The sequence below is a fragment of the Mytilus trossulus genome, chromosome 11 (genome assembly GCF_036588685.1).
Source record: "Mytilus trossulus isolate FHL-02 chromosome 11, PNRI_Mtr1.1.1.hap1, whole genome shotgun sequence".
NCBI classification, from domain to species: Eukaryota; Metazoa; Mollusca; class Bivalvia; order Mytilida; family Mytilidae; genus Mytilus; species Mytilus trossulus.
In genome coordinates this window covers 21,603,077-21,623,081 of record NC_086383.1, presented here as the reverse complement: position 1 = coordinate 21,623,081, position 20,005 = coordinate 21,603,077, and the positions used below count along the sequence as shown (strand labels likewise).

Below are 20,005 nucleotides of genomic sequence, written 5' to 3'. Positions count from 1 at the left end.
GTCAGGAATATGACAGTTGTTATCCATTCGTTTGATGTGTTTGGACTTTTGATTTTGCCTTTTGATTTTTGATTTTCCTTTTTGAATTTTCCTCGGAGTTCAGTACTTTTGTGTTTTTACTTTTTTCGAGAGTTTTAAAGTATTATGTGATAATCAGATTTTGATAGTTGACAGTTTCATAAAAGAGGGACGAAAGATACTAGAGGAACAGTCAAACTAATAAATCAAAAATAAACTGACAGCGTCATGGCTAAAAATGAAAAAGACAAGCAGACAAACAATAGTACACAGAACACTATATAGAAAACTAAAGAATAAACAACACGAACCCCACCGAAAACTATGGGTGATCTCAGATGCTCCGGAAAGGGTAAACAGATCCTGATCCACATGTGACACCCGTCGTGTTGTTTATGTTATTGTCCAATTCGGTATATCACATTCATGAAAGAGAAGGGGATTGTAGTTACGACGTAAGGAACATATCAGATATCATTTGTGAAACGGTTATTCCATAACGGTCAACTAACTCGTGATGGCGTCCGTAAAATTTACGAAGGGATGATTTCAACTTCACCATTTTGAACTCTTGGTTAAATGGCTTCCTTGCGAGTACCAACCCTCTTTCAAGAAAATCATGACAGGAAATAGAAGCACGGGAATATCGTATCAATTGGGAGATATATACTCCGTATGCAGGTGCTGCTGGAATGTTGCTACTAAGAAACGGAAAGTTCACAATAGGAAAGCGCTGAAATCATCTCTTGTGTCGTAGAGTTTTGTTTTCAACCGACCATCATTGTCAATTTCAAGATCTAAGTCAAGATATGAGACCGACTTAATTGTATCTGTTCTATCATTTACTCTCTAGTTCGAAGGAATAGATGCGTTCAACATGGTCACCAAATTTTGAATTATTTAGTGAAAGAACGTCATCTTTATAGCGGAAAGTAGAGTTAACGGATATTGCTAACTTCTTATCTTTCTTCCTAAGAAGTTAATGTGTGACGTCAGCCTCGTAATAATAAAGAAACAAGTCAACAAGAAGAGGGGCACAATTGGTTGCTATTGGAATGCCGACATAATCTAATGCATTCTGGTTAATATTTTCAAAAGCGTACACCAAAATGATTAGTTTAAAGCATCCTTAACACTAACAATGAGATTATCCATAATCCTTTAGATTCTGAAAAGGTGAATTGTGGTGCCGTCCGATACTGTATATCATATATGTGTTTCCATAGGTTTTCTCAGGCGTATTAATTGCTTTATAGTTTACATGTCTGGGACTTTTATAGCTTGCTATGCGATATGTGTTTTGTTCATTGTTGAAGACGTATGGTAACCAGTATATGCTTATATCTTCTTATTTCGATATTTACATCTATATCATTAGGTTTTGTTGTGACAGAAACAGAAAATGTTGATTATAACAATCAGAGTTATCTCTCTTTATTCACTGGTGTGCGAGTGTGAATTATCGTGTCAAAGTTTAAAATGCCGAAAGTGCCCTGTGAAAAAAAAAGAATGTGAATTTGAACATGAATTTGAATTACATGTAAATTTAATAAATGGAAATATCACCAATTTCTATTTTCAATATTTGTATCGTAAATGTATTACAAAAACAAAACAGAATTCAAAAGTTATCAATTCCTTTACATTTTTTGCCTCGAGAAAGAACTTCAATTTTCGGAGAATTTGATTACCATGAACTCGTCCCTGATCAACAATCTAGCTTTTGTAGATATATTTTTAATATCTGTATCTTAAATGTATACAATCATGCAAAATAAAAATAAACAGGTTTCAAAATTTTAGCTGCGCCTGCATATTGAATGAATGTTTTCCAGTTGATATATTAATTACTTTCAAAAACACTAGAACACAACCGCGAAATCGCGGGCATTTAGAGCTCGGTTGAAAGTATGAAAACCTGTTGAAGAATGGAGTTTTGTACAAGATTTTTTCAGGAGAATTTCAGAAAAAGTATCAAAAGTCATAGGTACATGTACTTAAAGCCCCCTCTCCCTTATTCCAAAGTTCGTTATTACGAAAGTGAGAAGAATTCAACTGATAATCCAATAAGAAAAGTTATGACAAAATCACAATGTCGAATAGAAAGTAGTTTTTAAATAAATCAAACAAAATCATCAAGAGTAGAAAATTAATGATTTTAACATTCTTTCTCTGTAATTAATCATTTTTTTTATAAAATAAAAATGTCCACATGAATTTGTATCTCCTATCATGTTTCCGTTGATACGGGTTGCTTTTTACAAAGAAGTTATATAATTACATCTATAATACTAAAATTACGAGGTCCAATTGTCAGCCGTCATCACGTAAAAACGACGAATTAAAGAATTCAACTTTATATATAACTAATATAGTACAAAGGTGTAGATTAAAAATTACACCACTCCAGGCCCTTTTGTTTTCCACGTAATTAATATTGCCAGTAATTAAGAAGTTCCGGGTCGAGTCCGATACCGATACCAATAGTATATTCACCTGTTACCTATTACCTTATCTGTACGTTCCGCATCTGACAGGCGCACCAACAAACGGTGTATTCAGAATTAATATGCTATATACACGGGTCATTATCACAGGGTTGACACTACTAAATTGTCAAATTGTTACCTATTGTAGTATTTTGATCAGACTTTCTAAGATAACAATACGAAAAATTAAAATTTTAGCGGGCATGCGTTTAACAGCGAATCAAAGAATTCAACTTTATTTATAACTAATATAGGACAATGCTGTTGTTTAAAAAATACTCCATTCCAGGACCTTTTGTTTTCCAAATAATTAATATTACCAATAATTGATAAGTTCTAGTTCGACGGGTTCAAACAGAAAGATTTGAAAGCAGAGAAAACTGCATCTTATAATCGGCATAATCTTTATCAGATGACAATACTAATACTAAAATAAGGCTTGCGCATAGTTATATACTTTAATTCAGTCACGGACCCGCGATATCACGGGTGTGTTCTAGTACCAATTACAAAGGGTAGATCAGTATAACTTTATTTGTAAGGACCTATAGGACAAAGAGGGGACACATAAAGATTAGATTGTTTTAAACTGTTCAACGAAAACTAAAATTGTCAATGTCCTTATAAGCGACAAAAAAACTTCCATTTTGAATTCTTTATTTATGTCAAAACACCACTATTAAGCAATGTCATATATTTCATTCTGCTCAAAGAATATGAATATCTTATACAATTACAATCCACTTATATACGATGGTGTACACGTGGTTTACCGAATAGAGAAAAGTTAACAAAAAATATCAAGAATACAGAATATTTGACCAAAAATATAAATAGAGAAAAATTGACCAAAAATATATAAAAAAAATATAGAGAATAATGGGCATAAATTATATAGAAAAACGAAAAATGGCATATCAAATATTTTTTTATATTCTTTACATGTTTTGTCCCGGTTTTCTTTAATCTTGATATTTAGCACCCCATCATTCTCTATTCTATTTTTTTTGCCCTATTCTTCTCTATTCTTTATTTTTTTTTACATTCCTCGGCATATATGTTACTCAAATATTATTAATACCTATCCTGTAAATCCCAACCAGACCCTCATATACGTTATAGTCCAACAGGTTCAGTTATAATTAACGTTTGTGCATCGAATTACATACTGACCCTATAACCCAAGCCTTTTGTTGAACACTTTTACGTAGTCTAGTTACATACTAACCCTAACCCTATATAACCTAAATTGAAAACAATACTTTGTCGATTCAATCACAGAAGACTTTATTGTCCTTGGTTTTTAAACAACATCCTATTCAATGGTTATAAATAACCTAAAATGTGTTCTAGTATAAGTGTAAAATTAATGTTAACCGAATTAATTCAGCATTTAATTTTTCGTCTTAATATTTGGCGTACTAGTATTATAAAGCTTCTGGCCTCCTCAAACAAATCGTTAAGGTGTTTGGCTTTCTTATAATATATGTCAGCTTTAACGTTGACATTCTAAACTTGCATGCTCAGGTTTATAATCTTTCGAAATTATCTAACTTTATATGATCTCATAAATGTAAGATTCTCGTCCTAGTTTTTGATACCACACAAATGATTTAAGATCATTTATTAAAAATGTTAAAAATTCTTCTGTCTACCCATCGTCCAGCCATTCCAATCAACTGAAAAAAAACAATAAAATTAAAACACATTGTAGATAAAATTGAGAATGGAAATGGGAAATGTGTCAAACAAACAACAACCCGACCATAGAACAGACAACAGCAGAAGATCACCAATAGGTCTTCAATGCAGCGAGAAATTCCCGCACCCAGAGGTGTCCTTCAGCTGCTGGCCCCTAAACAAATATATATACTAGTTCAGTGATAATGGACTTATATTTAAACGTTCAATCACGCTGCCATTGTTTGCACCTGTCCAGGCTAAGTCAGAAATCTGATGTTCGTTAGTTGTTGTTTGTTTATGTAGTTCTTAAGTGTTTCTCGTTTCTCATTTTTATATAGATTAGACCGTTGGTTTTTACAAATTATACCGTTAGTTTTCCCGTTTGAATGGTTTTACACTAATTATTTGTGGGGCCTTTATAGCTTGCTTTTCGGTGTAAAACAATGCTGCGTGTTGAAGACCGTACCTTGACCTATAAAGGTTTGCTTTTATAGATTGTGACTTGGATGGAGAGTTGTCTCATTGCCACTCATACCACATCTTCCAATATCTTTAATCACCTGAAGTGTTTAAACAATAGCTACACTGAATAATAAACATGCAGTTACAATGCACTATTCTTTAAAGGTGCATATAAGAATGGTACCACATGTGGAGCAGGATTCGCTTACACCTCCAGAGGACCTACGATCACTCTCAGTTCGTGTTGCGTATTATCAAGTAAACTACATTGTGTTTTGCGGACTTTTTTTTTCTTTAGTTCGCTTTTCATTGTTTGAATGTTTTGAGTTTGTTGGTTTTGTTTATATTTTACTAGTTGAGAGTTTTTTCATGACATCGCCCATATCATTTTCACAATGTTCACACAAGCTGCACACATAAACACGTATAATGTTCTAGTACATAAGCTACACATAGTTCTGTTTAAAACTACACATAATGTTTTATGAAAGCTACACAATCATTATATTAAAGCAACAAAATGTAATTCTGAAAGCTACACGAAGTTCTTATAAAAGCAACACAAGGTGTATATAAAAGGACTACTAATACAAAGGTTCCTGGTTCGATTCCCGTTCGGGATGAAAATTTCAGGAACTCAATTTCGACTCTCCCTCGACACCATTTGCGAGTATGGTCTTGAGGAAACGACGATAGTCCGTCGGAAGGGGGCGATAAATGGCTTTATCGGTCGTCCCACTGTCTATATCACTCTGTTCAGCTCTTAATATTATTCCGTATCATGTCTTTGTGACGTCAAATACGTTGACCCGGCCTTAATATCTTTGACCCGGACTTATCAGCGACGTCATAATGTTTGAACCGACGTTAATAACTTTGACCCGAACTTGTCAAGTCATCTTTTGAGTGCTGGTGAAACAAAGAAAACACTTCCGAAACACACAAATATAGCCCGATAAATCGATTATCAGATTATCTGCATATTGATATTGTAAAATATCAGCTGCTTGACATAATATGAAGGCTTTTTGATCTCGTTCGCTACGCTCACTCGACAAAAAGCTTCATAGCATGTCTCGCAGCTAATATTTTACGATATCAACATGCAGATAACCTGATAATCGGTACGACTCGTGTTAAGAGAGAGCAATATCTCTTGCACGTTAAAGACACCCTTGTAGATTTCGAAAAGAGTAGGTTTATGCCGCTACAAGGCAGCACTCGCACCCGCAAAGTGGAAAGGGATTAATATAAGTTGCAAAACTTGTTTCCCAATCCACTATAAATAAATATGTTTAAACTATAAACTATAAAAGCTACACAAGGTTCTTGAAAACTGAACATATCAAAGATGTGAGACAGAATGTCAAATTAATGAACAAGAATGTGTCCATAGTACACGGATCTCCCAATAGCACTATTGCTTTCTATTTTTCAGTGGACCGTGCAATTGGGGTTAAAACTTAAAATTTTGCATTAAACTTACAAAAAACAAATCATAAGGAACATGTGTTCTAAGTTTCAAGTTGATTGGATTTGAACTTCATATAAAACTTCCTTGATCAAAAACGTTAACCTTAAGTGGGACAGACGGACAAACGGATGAACGAACGGACGGACAAACAGAGGCACAAACAAGAAAACATGATGCACATAATGGGGCATAAACACGAAACTAAAGAGCATTTCAAACCAAAATTTCCAACAGGATTTGAAAAGTCATAAACAAAAAAGACAGGTATAGTTGTACGATCATTACAGGAAAGGACTGGGTCAATCTAAAACCACACTTGTATCCTAAAAGCTACGCAAACCTACTACACACATAAACTATTTTAAGTTTTCATGAATATTTTCACTGAGATCATAAAGCTACACACAAAAACACAAAAAAATCTCATAAAAATTAATGCACACATATAAGCACATTTAATTCTACCGAAATGTTTTAAAATTAACATCCCCCTTTTTCTTATACATCTGTTCTAAATACTCACATGTAATATTTGGCACTGGACCTAAAGTTAATATTATTTATGGATTCATTTTTTTTTTCGGCGAATCAAATATGTAAAGTGTTTCGCCTTTCGTCGTGTTTAAAAAGCTCGTATAATGCTTTATATATTTTTCTCTTATTGTTACCGTACATACATTATATGTATATTGCGATTAATTTTGGTGCTTTTACTAGTTGTAAATTATTAACCGTTGTCTTGTTCTATAAGAAATCCAATGAGCTCAAACGCAGACCCGGGAAGATGACCCCTAAATGAACTCTTGACATAAACAAAAATTGTGTATCAAAGACGGTTGACTGATGAAAAACTCGTTTAAACCAACGACAGGAAATGGTCCTTCCTTGTGAACACCACCAAAGACTGGAACAAGCTCTCCTGGAGATCGCCACAGCACAGGCATCTAAGACAATCATATCTCAAATGAACAATTTTACAAAATAAAGATGTTTTATTTATCCTGTTTTTTAACCATGCAGAACCAATTTGCCGGTATATTATGAAAGTTGTAAGTGGGCAGTATATGGAAGAAGAAGACATGCATACAGGACAAATCTTCCAAGTTAAGCCCTGTTCTTGATTTTTTTTTTCTCTCTCAGATTTTCGCAATTATCTGGTTTCATCCATGCCATTTCATTAAATAATTCACCCGTTGACCATTTTTTCATAATTCATTGTCATAGTTTAAAAAGCTATTTTTCGAAATCTTAATAAAGTATTTATTTTTTCATAGTTTTTGAAGGAAAAAAACAGGTCCCAATGATAAATAAATGAACAATCTAGAAAGTTTCATATTCTGTCAAATTTCAATAGATTTTTACTAAAAAAAACACGCAAGGGAATGAACCTATTATTTTTTCTGCCTTTTCAGTTCTCCGAAATCCATATACTACCAATTTATAATTGTCTTTTAATGTAAATATCAGTCTTAGTAAGAATCAAGCAATATAGAATAATTTTAAAACATGACAGAAATCAACTGAAACACATCCAAGGGATTTAGTATTTTAACGTTTTGAAGGTACCCTCAACCTGAGTTAGTCCTCCCTTTCTACATGTCTGGTAATTCGAGAAATAACTAGAAAAAATTTTGGTTACAATAATGGCAAATTACGAGATTATCACCCCTTAATTGTAAATTCTACCATTTCAACCAAATTATACCTTAATTACCAGAATAGAGAAAGGAAACGAATGTTCCGTAAAGATCCATTGACCTCTAAACGGATTTTATTTTTGTGTTGTTTTGGTTTGCTGTCTCATCGACGTGTACTCCACTATTATACGAAGTAATAATTAGTATAACTTACGCTGTATTTAGTACATGTGTCTTCTTTGAACCATCCCCCGAGGTCAGTATAGACCTGAGATTGGTACGGTTTGTGCAGTTTTTCACATAGCTTGCAATAATCGGAGTCAGATTTCCCAAGTTCATATGTTTTCTTCCACTCAAAATACTGTTGGAAAAGAGTCTCATTAGCACCAACTTTCTCTATATAATTAACAAAATCACTTATGTTTTCGAAGTCAAAGAAATTGATATACGAATTTGGTATTACAGTTGGATTTATTTGCCCTTTTATCCAGTTAACAATTGGAATAGTATCACTCTCCGCCAAAGTAGACCAGTACTTCTCTGTCACGTAATGCCGACAATGAGAATTTTCAAAAGCTAGCCTAAATTTATATAAATTCAATATTTCTTTTGAATGGCATGGACCACCAAAATTAGTACACTTCCGGTCACCACACCGACCGAACAATTCCACATCAATATATCTCATAATCTCTTTTATCAATTTAAAACGTCTACCAGCATCATGGCAATTACTTATAGATGCATACATGGTTTTGTTTTTGTTTTTTAAAGACACAAGCGGTGGCGTTGGTGTATTCATACGTTTAGGCACATAACCGCCATAGGCGGCAAGAATAGTAGAGTAGTTCCGGTAAGAAATAGTCCAATTGAACATCCCGTTCATCCAATTGTAATTCTTTTTTATCAAGGCGGTAGGTTCAAGAGTAAATAGAATCCATGGTTGTCGACGAATTCTTAGACCCGGCATATCATTAATGTCTATATCAGCGTCATGAAATATAATGGCGTCACTCAGCGGCAGATTGACTCGATTATGGGTAGCTGTACAAACGTAACTACAATTTTTTAATTGATTATTTATTCCTTCGGCCCATTTTTTTACTGTTCTGAAAAATGGTGTCCATACTAATATTTTCTTTGTTTTTCTTGTTGTATCGTTAAATATGTCTTCAAATTTATGAACATAATCGTCCTCCTCTACATGTCCTAAATGATACGCCATACGTGGAATCAAAGTAAATTTGAAATCCAAAAAGGCAAACACCATCGTTAGACAAATTATCGACGTTACAGCAAAGTATAGTGTAAGTCTTGGTCTCTGATATTTCATTTGATAAATGAAGTAACTGCTAGTGTTTAGCGTGTCGTTGCTAGTGTCTATCGTATCGTTATCTTCTTCTGTAGTAAATGAAGTAACTGCTAGTGTTTAGCGTATCGTTGCTAATGTTTATCGTATCGTTATCTAGTGTTTAGCGTGTTGTTGCTAGTGTTTATCGTATCGTTATCTTCTTCTGTAGTAAATGAAGTAACTGCTAGTGTTTAGCGTATCGTTGCTAGTGTTTATCGTATCGTTATCTTCTTCTGTAGTAAATGAAGTAACTGCTGGTATTTAGCTCCTTATACTGATGTTAAGATCATCGATATACGTACGGGTGTATTTAGCATGTTGATCGTCTACAAAAGATAATAAAATTGTGTAAATTTGAAAATGAAATAATGAAATAATTTCTGATATACAGCGTTACAATAAATATCTGAGAAATAAATAACTTCGGTAACAATTTCGGTATTAAATATCTAAGGGGAGCTACCATTTGATTTTTATGGGGGGGGGGGGGGGAAATTTTGTCCTGCCTTTTTTTTTAGCTGTAATCTCTGTCCTGCCTTTTTTTTTTTCACTCTGTTCGGTCTTTTTTTTTTAGTTTATCCTGACTTTTTTTTTACCTTAATTGTCGTCCTGACTTTTTTTTTTTGCAAGTGTCTCATCCTGCATTTTTTTTTTTACTCAAAACTCCTGTCCTGCCTTTTTTTTCAAATTTTATCCTAGCCCCCCCCCCCCTCTCCCCCTTCCCCCCTAAAAATCAAATGGTAGCTCCCTTAACTGATAGTTCAAGATTTTTGTCTGAGCTTCAAAGATTGACAAGACGAATTGCCTCAACTAGAGATCGTTAGTACAAGTATTAAGAAGAAAAACAAATATGTGTATCTTTGTACTGATAAAACAACTAATAGTTGTGTTGATTAATGAATGTCCAGTGACAAATATTTCAGTCATATTTAGGACAAGAAAAACAATCTGTAAGTTACGTTTTAATAGTCACTGGCAGCATCGACTTCTATAATGATAAACACTGATCTGTGTCCACACTTTGATAATGATAAAAAGAAAATCGTAAATGTAACAGATTGAGGACCATAATAAATTTCCTGAAAAATAAGTTACGTAGAATAGAACTCTACATTATAGTTTAGGTATCAGACCACCAATTTACTAACTCCTATTTGGATAAATGAATTATAGCCTTTTCCTGGCAAAAAAAAATGCTTTTAATGTCACTTTTCCTTTCAACTGACAAAAAGTACACAAATAAAAATTTTGGTGATATTTATGTAGACTTTTTTGAACCAAGGTTTACTTTCCATTAGTTTGCATTAGCAATTTAGGATTAATTCATTCTATATTATACTCTTTCTTTATTTAGGATTTCAAGAGAATTAACGAGGGGTTATTTGGTACAGAAAAAAATCCTTGGTTGATCTAACTTGATTGTATAAAATATTCTGTTTGTCTATATAGAAGTTTTTTGTATCATGATATCTAGACACCTTTACGCACAAATAATAAACAGTTTATATCAGTTTAAACACCCCCTCCCAACCAATTAGCTTACTACTAACCGAATAAAGCATAACATTAACAAGATTCAATATTTTATTAAAGTCTCACCACTTGTATAACATTATACATTCTAATATACATATAAAACATTGCGTCTAACATAAAATATTTGAAAACATATAAAATATATAAAACATATAGTGACTAACAGTAAAATTTAAAACATATACATTGTACAACTATATAGTGTTATTAACTGGCTGTTTCTGTATTGGCACTGGTATAGATTCAAGGTTTGCTGTATTGGCGGCGAGACTTGTAGGGTCGAGGGCCAATACAGCTGGGCGAGAATCTATACCAGTGCCATTACAGAAACAGCCAGTTCATAACACTTTTATTAAATGATTATAAGAAAATTAAAACTCGATCAATATATATACAGGGCCAATACGGCTTTTTTTACGCCTTTTTCTGTATTGGCCCTGTTCGAAGAGCAATAGAAAATCTTGATTTATATTGACAGTGAAATGTTTTCAGTATTGCACGTGTTGATTTCTCCGTATTAGGGTTTATTTGCTCATATCATTTCATAATTTATTATATATCTTTTTTTTCAAAAACCAAATTACACAGGCATATAGTGAACAATCATAGATAATTATATATATTTCAATATAATCTTCTTTTTCTAAATATTTATTTATTTGTTTAAATAAAAAACAATCTTTATTATTATTTTTTCTTTCTTTCTTCACTTCTCTGTCTTAAATTGTCTTTGACATAAATTCATATCGATAATCGACATTTCAATAGCATGGGTTCGAATCCCGGCGAGGGAAGAACAACAAATTTGCAAAGCAAATTTACAGATCTAACATTGTTGGGTGGATGTTTAGACGAGTTGTATATACAGAATGTACACAGCCGCTATGGTCACTTTGCATACGCAAAGTCATAAGTCCCGAAGAGGTTCGGTTTAAACCGGTTTCACCGGTATAATGCAAATATTAAGATTAAAATTGAAATACTTTGATATGTAAACTTAACTATGTATAACACTCAAAGTCAATGAGCCATGTCTAAATGGGACAACAAATCACCATGGACATAAGAATTACCAATGCTTATACAAATGTATACCAAATACCATTGCCTCATTTTTAGTTCCCTTGAAATTCACTATGGTTCCATTAACCTGACTTATTTATAACATGCTTCAAATCAATCAACAGGTCTCAGCGGGTCATTTAAAACATTGACCATTGAGCTAAGTGCTAAGTCTTTCTTTATATAAATATCAATTGTTATAGTTGTTGGTATAAGTGTTTAACACAAATGTCAGCACACATGACTAGGTCATGTCATTAAATTTATTAATGGAGAAAGTCAAAGCACCTGGAGTGACAGGCCCGTAGCCAGGAATTTCCGGAGGGGGGTGGGGTTCGATACAGTCATAATCTACTTTAACAGTTACAAATCAAACAGAACGTCGACTTTAACAGTGCTTATTTGTTTTCAAGGGGGTTTGTACGAACTCCTCGAACCTCCCACCCCCCTTTTTTTCTTTTTTTTTTAAATTTTCAAATCTTTTCAAAGTATCAACTCCTTCAAAATGTCTAAATATATGATTTACAATACTAGTACATGTACAGTATGGATGTTTGTTATCTTTAAGTTTTATATGGTTGTAAATATTGTCATGTGTGTATTGGTATTATTAGGGACGACATCAAAAGTTCATTGTAGGAAACTATTTGAATTAAGTTTTTTGTATCCTTCATTGATTTTTTTATGCTGTCCCTAACAATCCAATAATTAGATTTTCCATGTATTTCAACATATAACATAAAAATGATAGAAAAACCTTGGATAAAATTATATAGCGTGTATTCAAGGTGACTGGGGGCATTTATTTATCTTCTTGTTTGCATTGTCATAAAAAAAAAATATTGTCTTAAAAACAGGAGCCAGAAAAGGTGAATACGTTTACGTTCAGTCACTTTACCATTGTATTTTGAAATAACTATAATAATATAAAAATGTATAGTTAATATATAAATGCATACCATCTTACCTGTATATGAGAGATGGAAATTAAATAATGAATTTCAGTGTCTATACACATGCACTTAGTGCGATCGATCACTCGTTCTAATTTTTCACCTATTTAAATGACACTTTTTATAGTAAATCATTGTGATTGAAATGTAAATAAATCTCAATCGCTGATCATGTTTACGTCCCATAGGCAACACCATTCAAAACAATAATACTGATAGAATATAGGAAAGTGTTCTCGACCAATGAAATTGTAGGATTTGATAACGCTAACGCACACTTTTATATTAATTACATTTACGGTCTTTTAATTAGAAAAAGACTTATATGGTGTTATGATTTTTTAACCATTAAAGTATATTTATGAAATAAAGTCCTATTTTTCACTTGAAGTCTTGTATTCTACCTGAATTTTTTATAGAAAATACTGAATTCTGCAATTAGATTAATAGTGATGATAATAACAATCTTGTATTCGTAAACAATACAACTTAATTATAAATATTCAATTAAATCAGTAACTTTATAATTCATTTAAACTAGATTAAGGGAAATGAGCAATAAATATATAAAAAGAAAATATATGAAATTTTTGAAAATATCTTATTAATTTGCAAGAAAAAGGCATTGAATTTGCCAAATAAATGTACGTTCAACAAAAGATTTAGTTCCATGCCTTACAATTAAAAAAAAAGTAAACAATTATGAAACTTACAGGAAAAGGACCGTTCACATGTGCTCTTTATTTATTTACTCTGTTGTTTATAAATAAATTTTTGTAAATATTTTTTCTGAAATTTAAAAAAAAAGAAATTTTAACCAATTATGATTTAAATGAATAAAAAAAACATGTATTTTTTGGTTTCAATCAATAAATAAGATACTAATTGCTGAGTTTTTCAAGCAATTCTTATTAGTTTATCCAATTTGTGTAAATTCTCACTCATTCGTGAGATGTATCATTGCTTATAATGACTCTAGCAGACATCGATGAAGCTGAAAATCTACCCGCTACAATCATTACCGTATCACCATGGTGATTATCGTATCACCATGGTGATTATCGTATCACCATGGTGATACGGTCTGATTAGTCAGAGGCTAAACGTCAGGTTCGGGTAAATCTGTTTACGGTATTTCTGTAATTTCATTGGTTATAAATACTATCTAATGGCTGCTTCGTGGCTGTTTCCGGAATGATTCTGGGGGAAATGAAGGTCATTTTAACGTCTGATTGGCTATTAATGAGTGGCATGCATTATATGTTCCACGCGTCCGTAAGTGGGGTCGGATTGAAATCATGATACTAGATTATAGGTTCATATTATGATAAAGTGTTCATTTGCTATAGTGATTAGTTATGATGATAACTCACGACAAACTGTCAATTTGGTGTAGATTATACAATCCTGTGACAATGTGATGATTTAATCTTGAAATTATGTTGCTATTTTGGTAAGAAACTGTACATTTATGTATTATTGCTATTCTCTAAAAATAGAACAGTAATGTGTATAATTTACACTTTACACTGCGTATTAAAACGGTTAAATGATTGAGATACTTTTGTATAAGATTTCTTCGTATAAAGCTTAAATTTTAAATAGTAAATACACAAAACGTATGCTCTATGTATAAAAGTAATAACCATTTATTTTTCATTGCTTTGACATATTGATTAGAAAATATTAATATCACGGAATTTACCGAAGATGTAATTTCGTTTCCAGCACTTTCATCGCTTCATTGATTTCTGGTGTAAATAAACAAACCCGACGATACTGATTAGAAGTGTAGTATTCGTTGGTATTAAGCCAGACCCTGCCGGAAGTGCACGATCCCATGATGCCTCTCTCTCTCTCTTTCCGGAAACATAATCAAAAAGACTAACAGAAAATCCAGAGACAATCTGCCTTGCAGAGACACAGACAGACACAATCAAGCTTCTTGGGTAAGTTTCATATTTACTCGGGATCACAACATTGGCGCTGCGAGCACTTATTTGCGTGGTGCATTGCAAGTAATTGCTTATATTGTGATTTGAGGCGACGTTCGCTTCAACAGTGTTTCCCGCGGAAAAGGATTCGGGGGAAACCTTTACCGATCGTTTTTTGTTGTGTAATACTCTGGTAGAGAATATTACATAACATTACAGGGGTTTTGCAGCGCGGTAGAACCCCTGTTTATTGTGTGGCATTGAGTATTCGTTGTTTTTTCGTATTTCCAAGACGACTTGGATCACGTGACCTGGGAGGAACGGGGAACCAGTCGTGTTGTTAATTGTTCTGTTTACCTCTGATAACTGCAGACCAGAAGGACGGGTTACCAGTAGTGTTATTGTTCTGTTCTGTTGCTTCCGCTAATAACCGCAGACCAGAAGGACGGGTTACCCTATAAAGCGGAAGTTTTGTTATTCAATAAAAATAAAATAAAATAAAACATCTGTATTATTAAAAGAGTTGGTTGTTGTTGTTTATTGATAAATAAATAAACTTGGTACAAAAACAGTGTTGATTGTTTACAGTTACAATGTCCATCATAAACATAAACACTTGTAGCTTTCAAGAGTTACTTCAGCTCCCAGGTATAGGAATAAAAACTGGGGAGCAAATTATGGACATAAGGGAGGGTAAGGGTTTTGTGACTGAGTCAGATCTAGCCACAATATCCCATCTTCGAGTGACAATAGCCCTCCTGTCTAGGCTAGATTTCAATCAAAATGGGGGTGGCCAAAATAATGGACCACCACCTGAAGCCCAAGGCAGGCACAATGAAATGTTAAGCAGGGTTAACACATTAATAGGTGGGGGACACGTTGCCTCACAAGGCACCCCAGCACGGGTACATGCCCAATCAGAATTTAAGCAAGAGGCATGGCATCAGGGGCAAAGTCCTGGACCCTGGAATGGTCCTAGTCAGATGGACTCTGCCTTTCTTGAGTGTAGCCCATATTCCGGGGATGCTGGAGCTAGACCTAAGACCCCAGGAAATTGGGATGGGGGATACAGGGAACAAATTACAAAAAATGAGTGGAGTCAACCCATGATGGGTGACCCAAACCAAAGTAACCCCCCAACATCAAGGGAGTAGTATCAATGCCAAACAGCACTGGCCAGGGGAAGCCAGTGCATGGGACAAAACCGTTCCAACTAAAAGGGGTGCACCTTCATACCCCATGGGTCACACAAGCAACTATGCAGGTCAAGGGTCAGCACCCTGTACCCATCCAGCTCACACTGGTGGGGGACAGTATGAAACACCCCGCAGTAGGTATGGCAAGTGGCAAGACAATAGGGGCGAGGACTCCAGGCAAGGACCTGCCCCGACGTATGAAGAAAGACCAAACAACAGGGGTGAGGACCCAAGGCGGACCCCTGCCCGTGCCTATGGGGATAGACAATCCCAAACTCAGTACAACCAAGGGTATACACCGGTGCCCCCACAAGGGGTCACCACTGGGGGGAGCTACGAGCGACATGCTTACCCAATGCCACACAATGAGGATAGGCCCAGGGAAAACATAAGGGGACCTGACAGCAGAGGTGGGGCACGAGCAACTTCAGGTGCAGTCTCTAAAGTTAGCAATGCCCCAAAAAATATCAAGTATGACGGGAAGGGCAACTGGCAGGCCTTTTTCACAAAATTTGCTAGATACGCAGAGGTTTGTGAATGGGGTCCCCAGGAATGTAAAGACCAACTTTGCTGGTGCCTTGAGGGGAAGGCCAGCGAATATTATGCCCTCATAACGGAAAGGGACAGGGAGGTAAGTTATAGGGAGCTTGTGGAAAAGCTTCACAAGCGCTTTGGTTTCAAGGCACTCCCCGAGACCGCCCGGGTTCAGTTTAACAATGCTCGGCAAGCCCCTGAGGAGTCTCTGGAGGACTGGGCTGACCGGGTGTTGTCCTTAGCCACTAGAGCCTTTAGAACCCTCCCTGATGACTATATGTATGAGCAGGCCGTGATGCGGCTGTGTCAGGGTATTGAAAATAAAGAGTTGGGGGTGCAAGTTTCTAATCTTCAGCCCCAAAGCATAGAGGAGGCCGTAGATAAAATACGGCTATTCCAGCACAATACCCAGGCAATATATGGGAGGTCAACCAGGCGTGAGGTTAGGCAGGTAATGGGTGGCCGGTATGACGACCACCAAGAGGTGTTCCAAGAGTACCAGGTACCGCAGGTAAGAGCCACTATGGCCCCAGAGAGGGCCCCAATGAGTACTTGGAAAAGTGAATTGGAAAAGACCAATACAAAATTTGATAATAAGTTGGGTCAAGTGCACGAGAAATTGGATGACATGATGGACCAATTTAGGAAACTCCTCACTCACACTCCGGCAAGAAGCCCCTCACCGGGCGGACGGCCAGCTGCCGGAGGATGTTTCCACTGTGGGGAGAGAGGACATTTCAAACGGGACTGCCCAAAATTTAGGGGAAGGTCAACATCAAGAAGCCCATCCCCATATCGAGGGTCTGGGCGGGAAAGTGTATGCTATAACTGCTATAAACCTGGGCATATGCGAAATGAGTGCCCAGATCTGCGGTCAAAAGAGAAAACGGTAACTTTTGCTGACCAATCTCGTATGGCACCAAGTTCGTTAAACTCCAACGGGGCAGCTCCACAGGTCAGAGCAAGCCCCCAAAAATAGAGTTTGGCCTGTCAACAGATGTGCAGTTTAGGGATCAAAATGTAGGGGAAGTAACCTTGGAATATCAGGGTCCAAAATCAGTTTGTCAGGGGAATGAGGTAATGCCCATACAAATACAAGAGGCAGAGGGGTTGTTATCAGTAGAGTCTGAAGGGGAGTCTGTAAATAACCCAGCCCCTGAGTGCCCATTAGAGGATAAGGAGAATGCTTCCTCCGATTCAGAGGAGGAAGTAATCCAAGACCATGGAGTTGACCGTCACTTGTCAAAAACACTGATATATGTGTTGCGGCATGGTGCCAGTAAATGGGGACTCAAGGTTCTCCCTGGGGGATTCGTGTATGTTGATGAGCTCCTGTCGAGGCACCCAGGATTGTCAGGGTACACTCTCAAGGAGCTCACCCGTCTGGTTGAGGTAGACGTGGACAAACGTTTCACTTTAGATAGGGACAAGATCATGGTTGGTGGAAAATAAAGGCAAACCAGGGGCATTCCATTGAAGTGGGATCTTTTGGTATGCCCTCAGTAGAGGAAAATACTGTTGCCCATGCCTACCACTACACAACTATGCTTGCCTGGGGGGATATAGAAGAGGAAGGGTTGAGACGGATGAATAGGCAGCACATTCATCTATTGAGTGAGGTACCCCCTACCTTCAAACCTCATTGGGAAGTACAGATAAGAATAGATGTACCAAGGGCTCAGGCCGAGGGTTACGAGTTCTATTGGGCACCCAGTAGGGCTATATTATGCTCGGGTAACCAGGCAGGAGTCTTGCCCGTCAAGTTCTTTAGGGAGGTTGTTCATCTAGACTCTGGAGAACAAATCAAATTTGGACCCCTTATCGTTCAGTCAGTGCTTACCCAAGATCAGGGGGACCCTGGGGGTGAGGAGAGGGGAGAAATACCAGGGAGCTTATGGTTTGAACGCGAAAATACCAGCCTGGCAGCAGTAGCTATGGCCAGTTATGGAGAACCCCAGGGTAGCTGGGACTCCACTGAAGACCATAGCCCTCCCAGGGCGGTAAGAACCATTGATACTGACCTGGAAAATAATGAGGAAGCCCATAACAGTGGGGCCTCCTCTTCAGAGGGGGAAGCAGACACCACATTGGTTGATGAGGAAAATGATTGTGAAATTGTCACTGTCTGTCAGCTCCGTTCCGGGACAGTATTTAGGGTACCCATTAAAGTTCAGGGGCAGAGTTTGTTTGCTGTGGTGGACACTGCAGCAGAAGTGACCCTAATATCAGAGGAGGTATACAGGTCCCTAAAGTCTGTGCCCCCCATCCTCAGGGAAGTCATCATGAATACAGCAGGAAAGGGGATGCAAATGAATGGGTATGTTGTCGGGCCCGTGAATTTGGAACTGGGTTCCAAACTCATACAAACAAATCTGTATGTGGCCCCTATAGAGGATGACATGCTGTTGGGTTTCGACTTATTAAGAGCACATTGCATCGACTTGCAAATGTCAGATGGACAGCTGCGGGTAGGAGACGAGGTCATACCCATGACTATGGGTAAGGTCGGGCAGGCACCAAGGGTAGCTAACGTGACAATCCGTGATAAAGTTACGGTGCCGCCCAATTCAGTGATGAAGCTCAGCTGCCAGGTTAACTGTGAAATGCCCAGTTATATTGTCGAGGCAGGCAGCCCCTCTGGTCTTTTGGTTCCCCGCACTTTACATGAGGCGGGGAGCCAACCAGTAGTATGTCTGATAAATACTTCAGATAAGCATGTACATGTGCGTCAGGGGGAATTAATTGCCCAGGCGGTAGAAGTTGAGAAAATAGAAGTCCCGGCAAAGGTACGTGTAGTAGGTACAGGGGGGGGGGGGGGGTACTGGCCCAACAGAATCTGACCAGGGAGTCCCCGAGCACCTCAGAGATCTCTTTGATCGCTCCAAGACACTACTGGGAAGCCAAGAGCAAGAAGCCCTGGCATCTCTGTTAAGGGAGTATGGGGATGTCTTTGCAGCAAGTGAGTTTGATTTGGGGAATTTTTCGGCCATTGAACACCAAATTGACACTGCAGGACACCCCCAATAAAGCAACGAATGAGAAAAACCCCTATTGGGTTCGCTCAAGAGGAGGAGACCCACTTAAAGAAAATGTTGGAGGCAGGGGTCATTCAGCCTTCAGTTTCTGAATGGTGCTCTGCCCCGGTACTGGTAAGAAAGAGGGACGGGGGGGTCAGGTGGTGCATTGATTATAGAGCTTTAAATTCTACCTGTGTAAAAGACGTATTTCCTCTAGCTTTAGTAGAAGAGTGCCTGGATACCCTTGCAGGGAATCGGTGGTACTCTAAGCTGGACGCTAACTCAGCGTATTGGCAAGTGAAAATCAAGGAGGAGGATAGGTCAAAAACCGCATTTATTTCAAAATACGGCCTTTTTGAGTTTGCCAGGATGGCATTCGGGCTCTGTAATGCCCCAGCTACTTATGCCAGGGTCATAAGCTTGGTTCTAAGGGGGTTAACCTGGGATATAGTGTTGGCCTTTCTGGACGACATTTTGGTTCTGGGAAAGGATATAGCTTCTCATTTGGCCAACCTGAGGGCGGTCTTGCAGCGCTTTAGGGAATACGGCCTCAAGCTTAAGCCAAAGAAATGTGAACTGTTTCAAGAACAGGTAGAATTCCTTGGCAGACTAGTAAGCAGGCAGGGTATGAATATTGGCCCAGGCTATATAGAGGATGT

At 37.0% G+C, this 20,005-nt stretch overlaps 1 protein-coding gene across 3 annotated transcripts in view; it reads right to left on the bottom strand.

Annotated features, from left to right (window-relative positions):
- Positions 1–3,980: 3,980 nt before the first annotated feature.
- LOC134690867 (alpha-(1,3)-fucosyltransferase fut-5-like) overlaps positions 3,981–20,005 on the bottom strand; it is a 29,825-nt gene continuing 13,800 nt past the window's right edge. Inside the window, exons 1-3 of one of the 3 annotated variants that reach the window (XM_063550994.1) lie at positions 12,672–12,847; positions 7,978–9,440; positions 3,981–4,186 (exon numbers count right to left, since the gene is read on the bottom strand). In XM_063550994.1, coding sequence (XP_063407064.1) covers positions 4,127–4,186; positions 7,978–9,096 — 1,179 coding nt within the window. In that variant the 5' untranslated portion in view covers positions 9,097–9,440; positions 12,672–12,847 and the 3' untranslated portion in view covers positions 3,981–4,126. Of the gene's footprint in view, positions 4,187–7,977; positions 9,441–12,671; positions 12,848–20,005 lie in introns of those variants that run through there. The other 2 variants (XM_063550992.1, XM_063550993.1) reach the window with 2 other exon arrangements.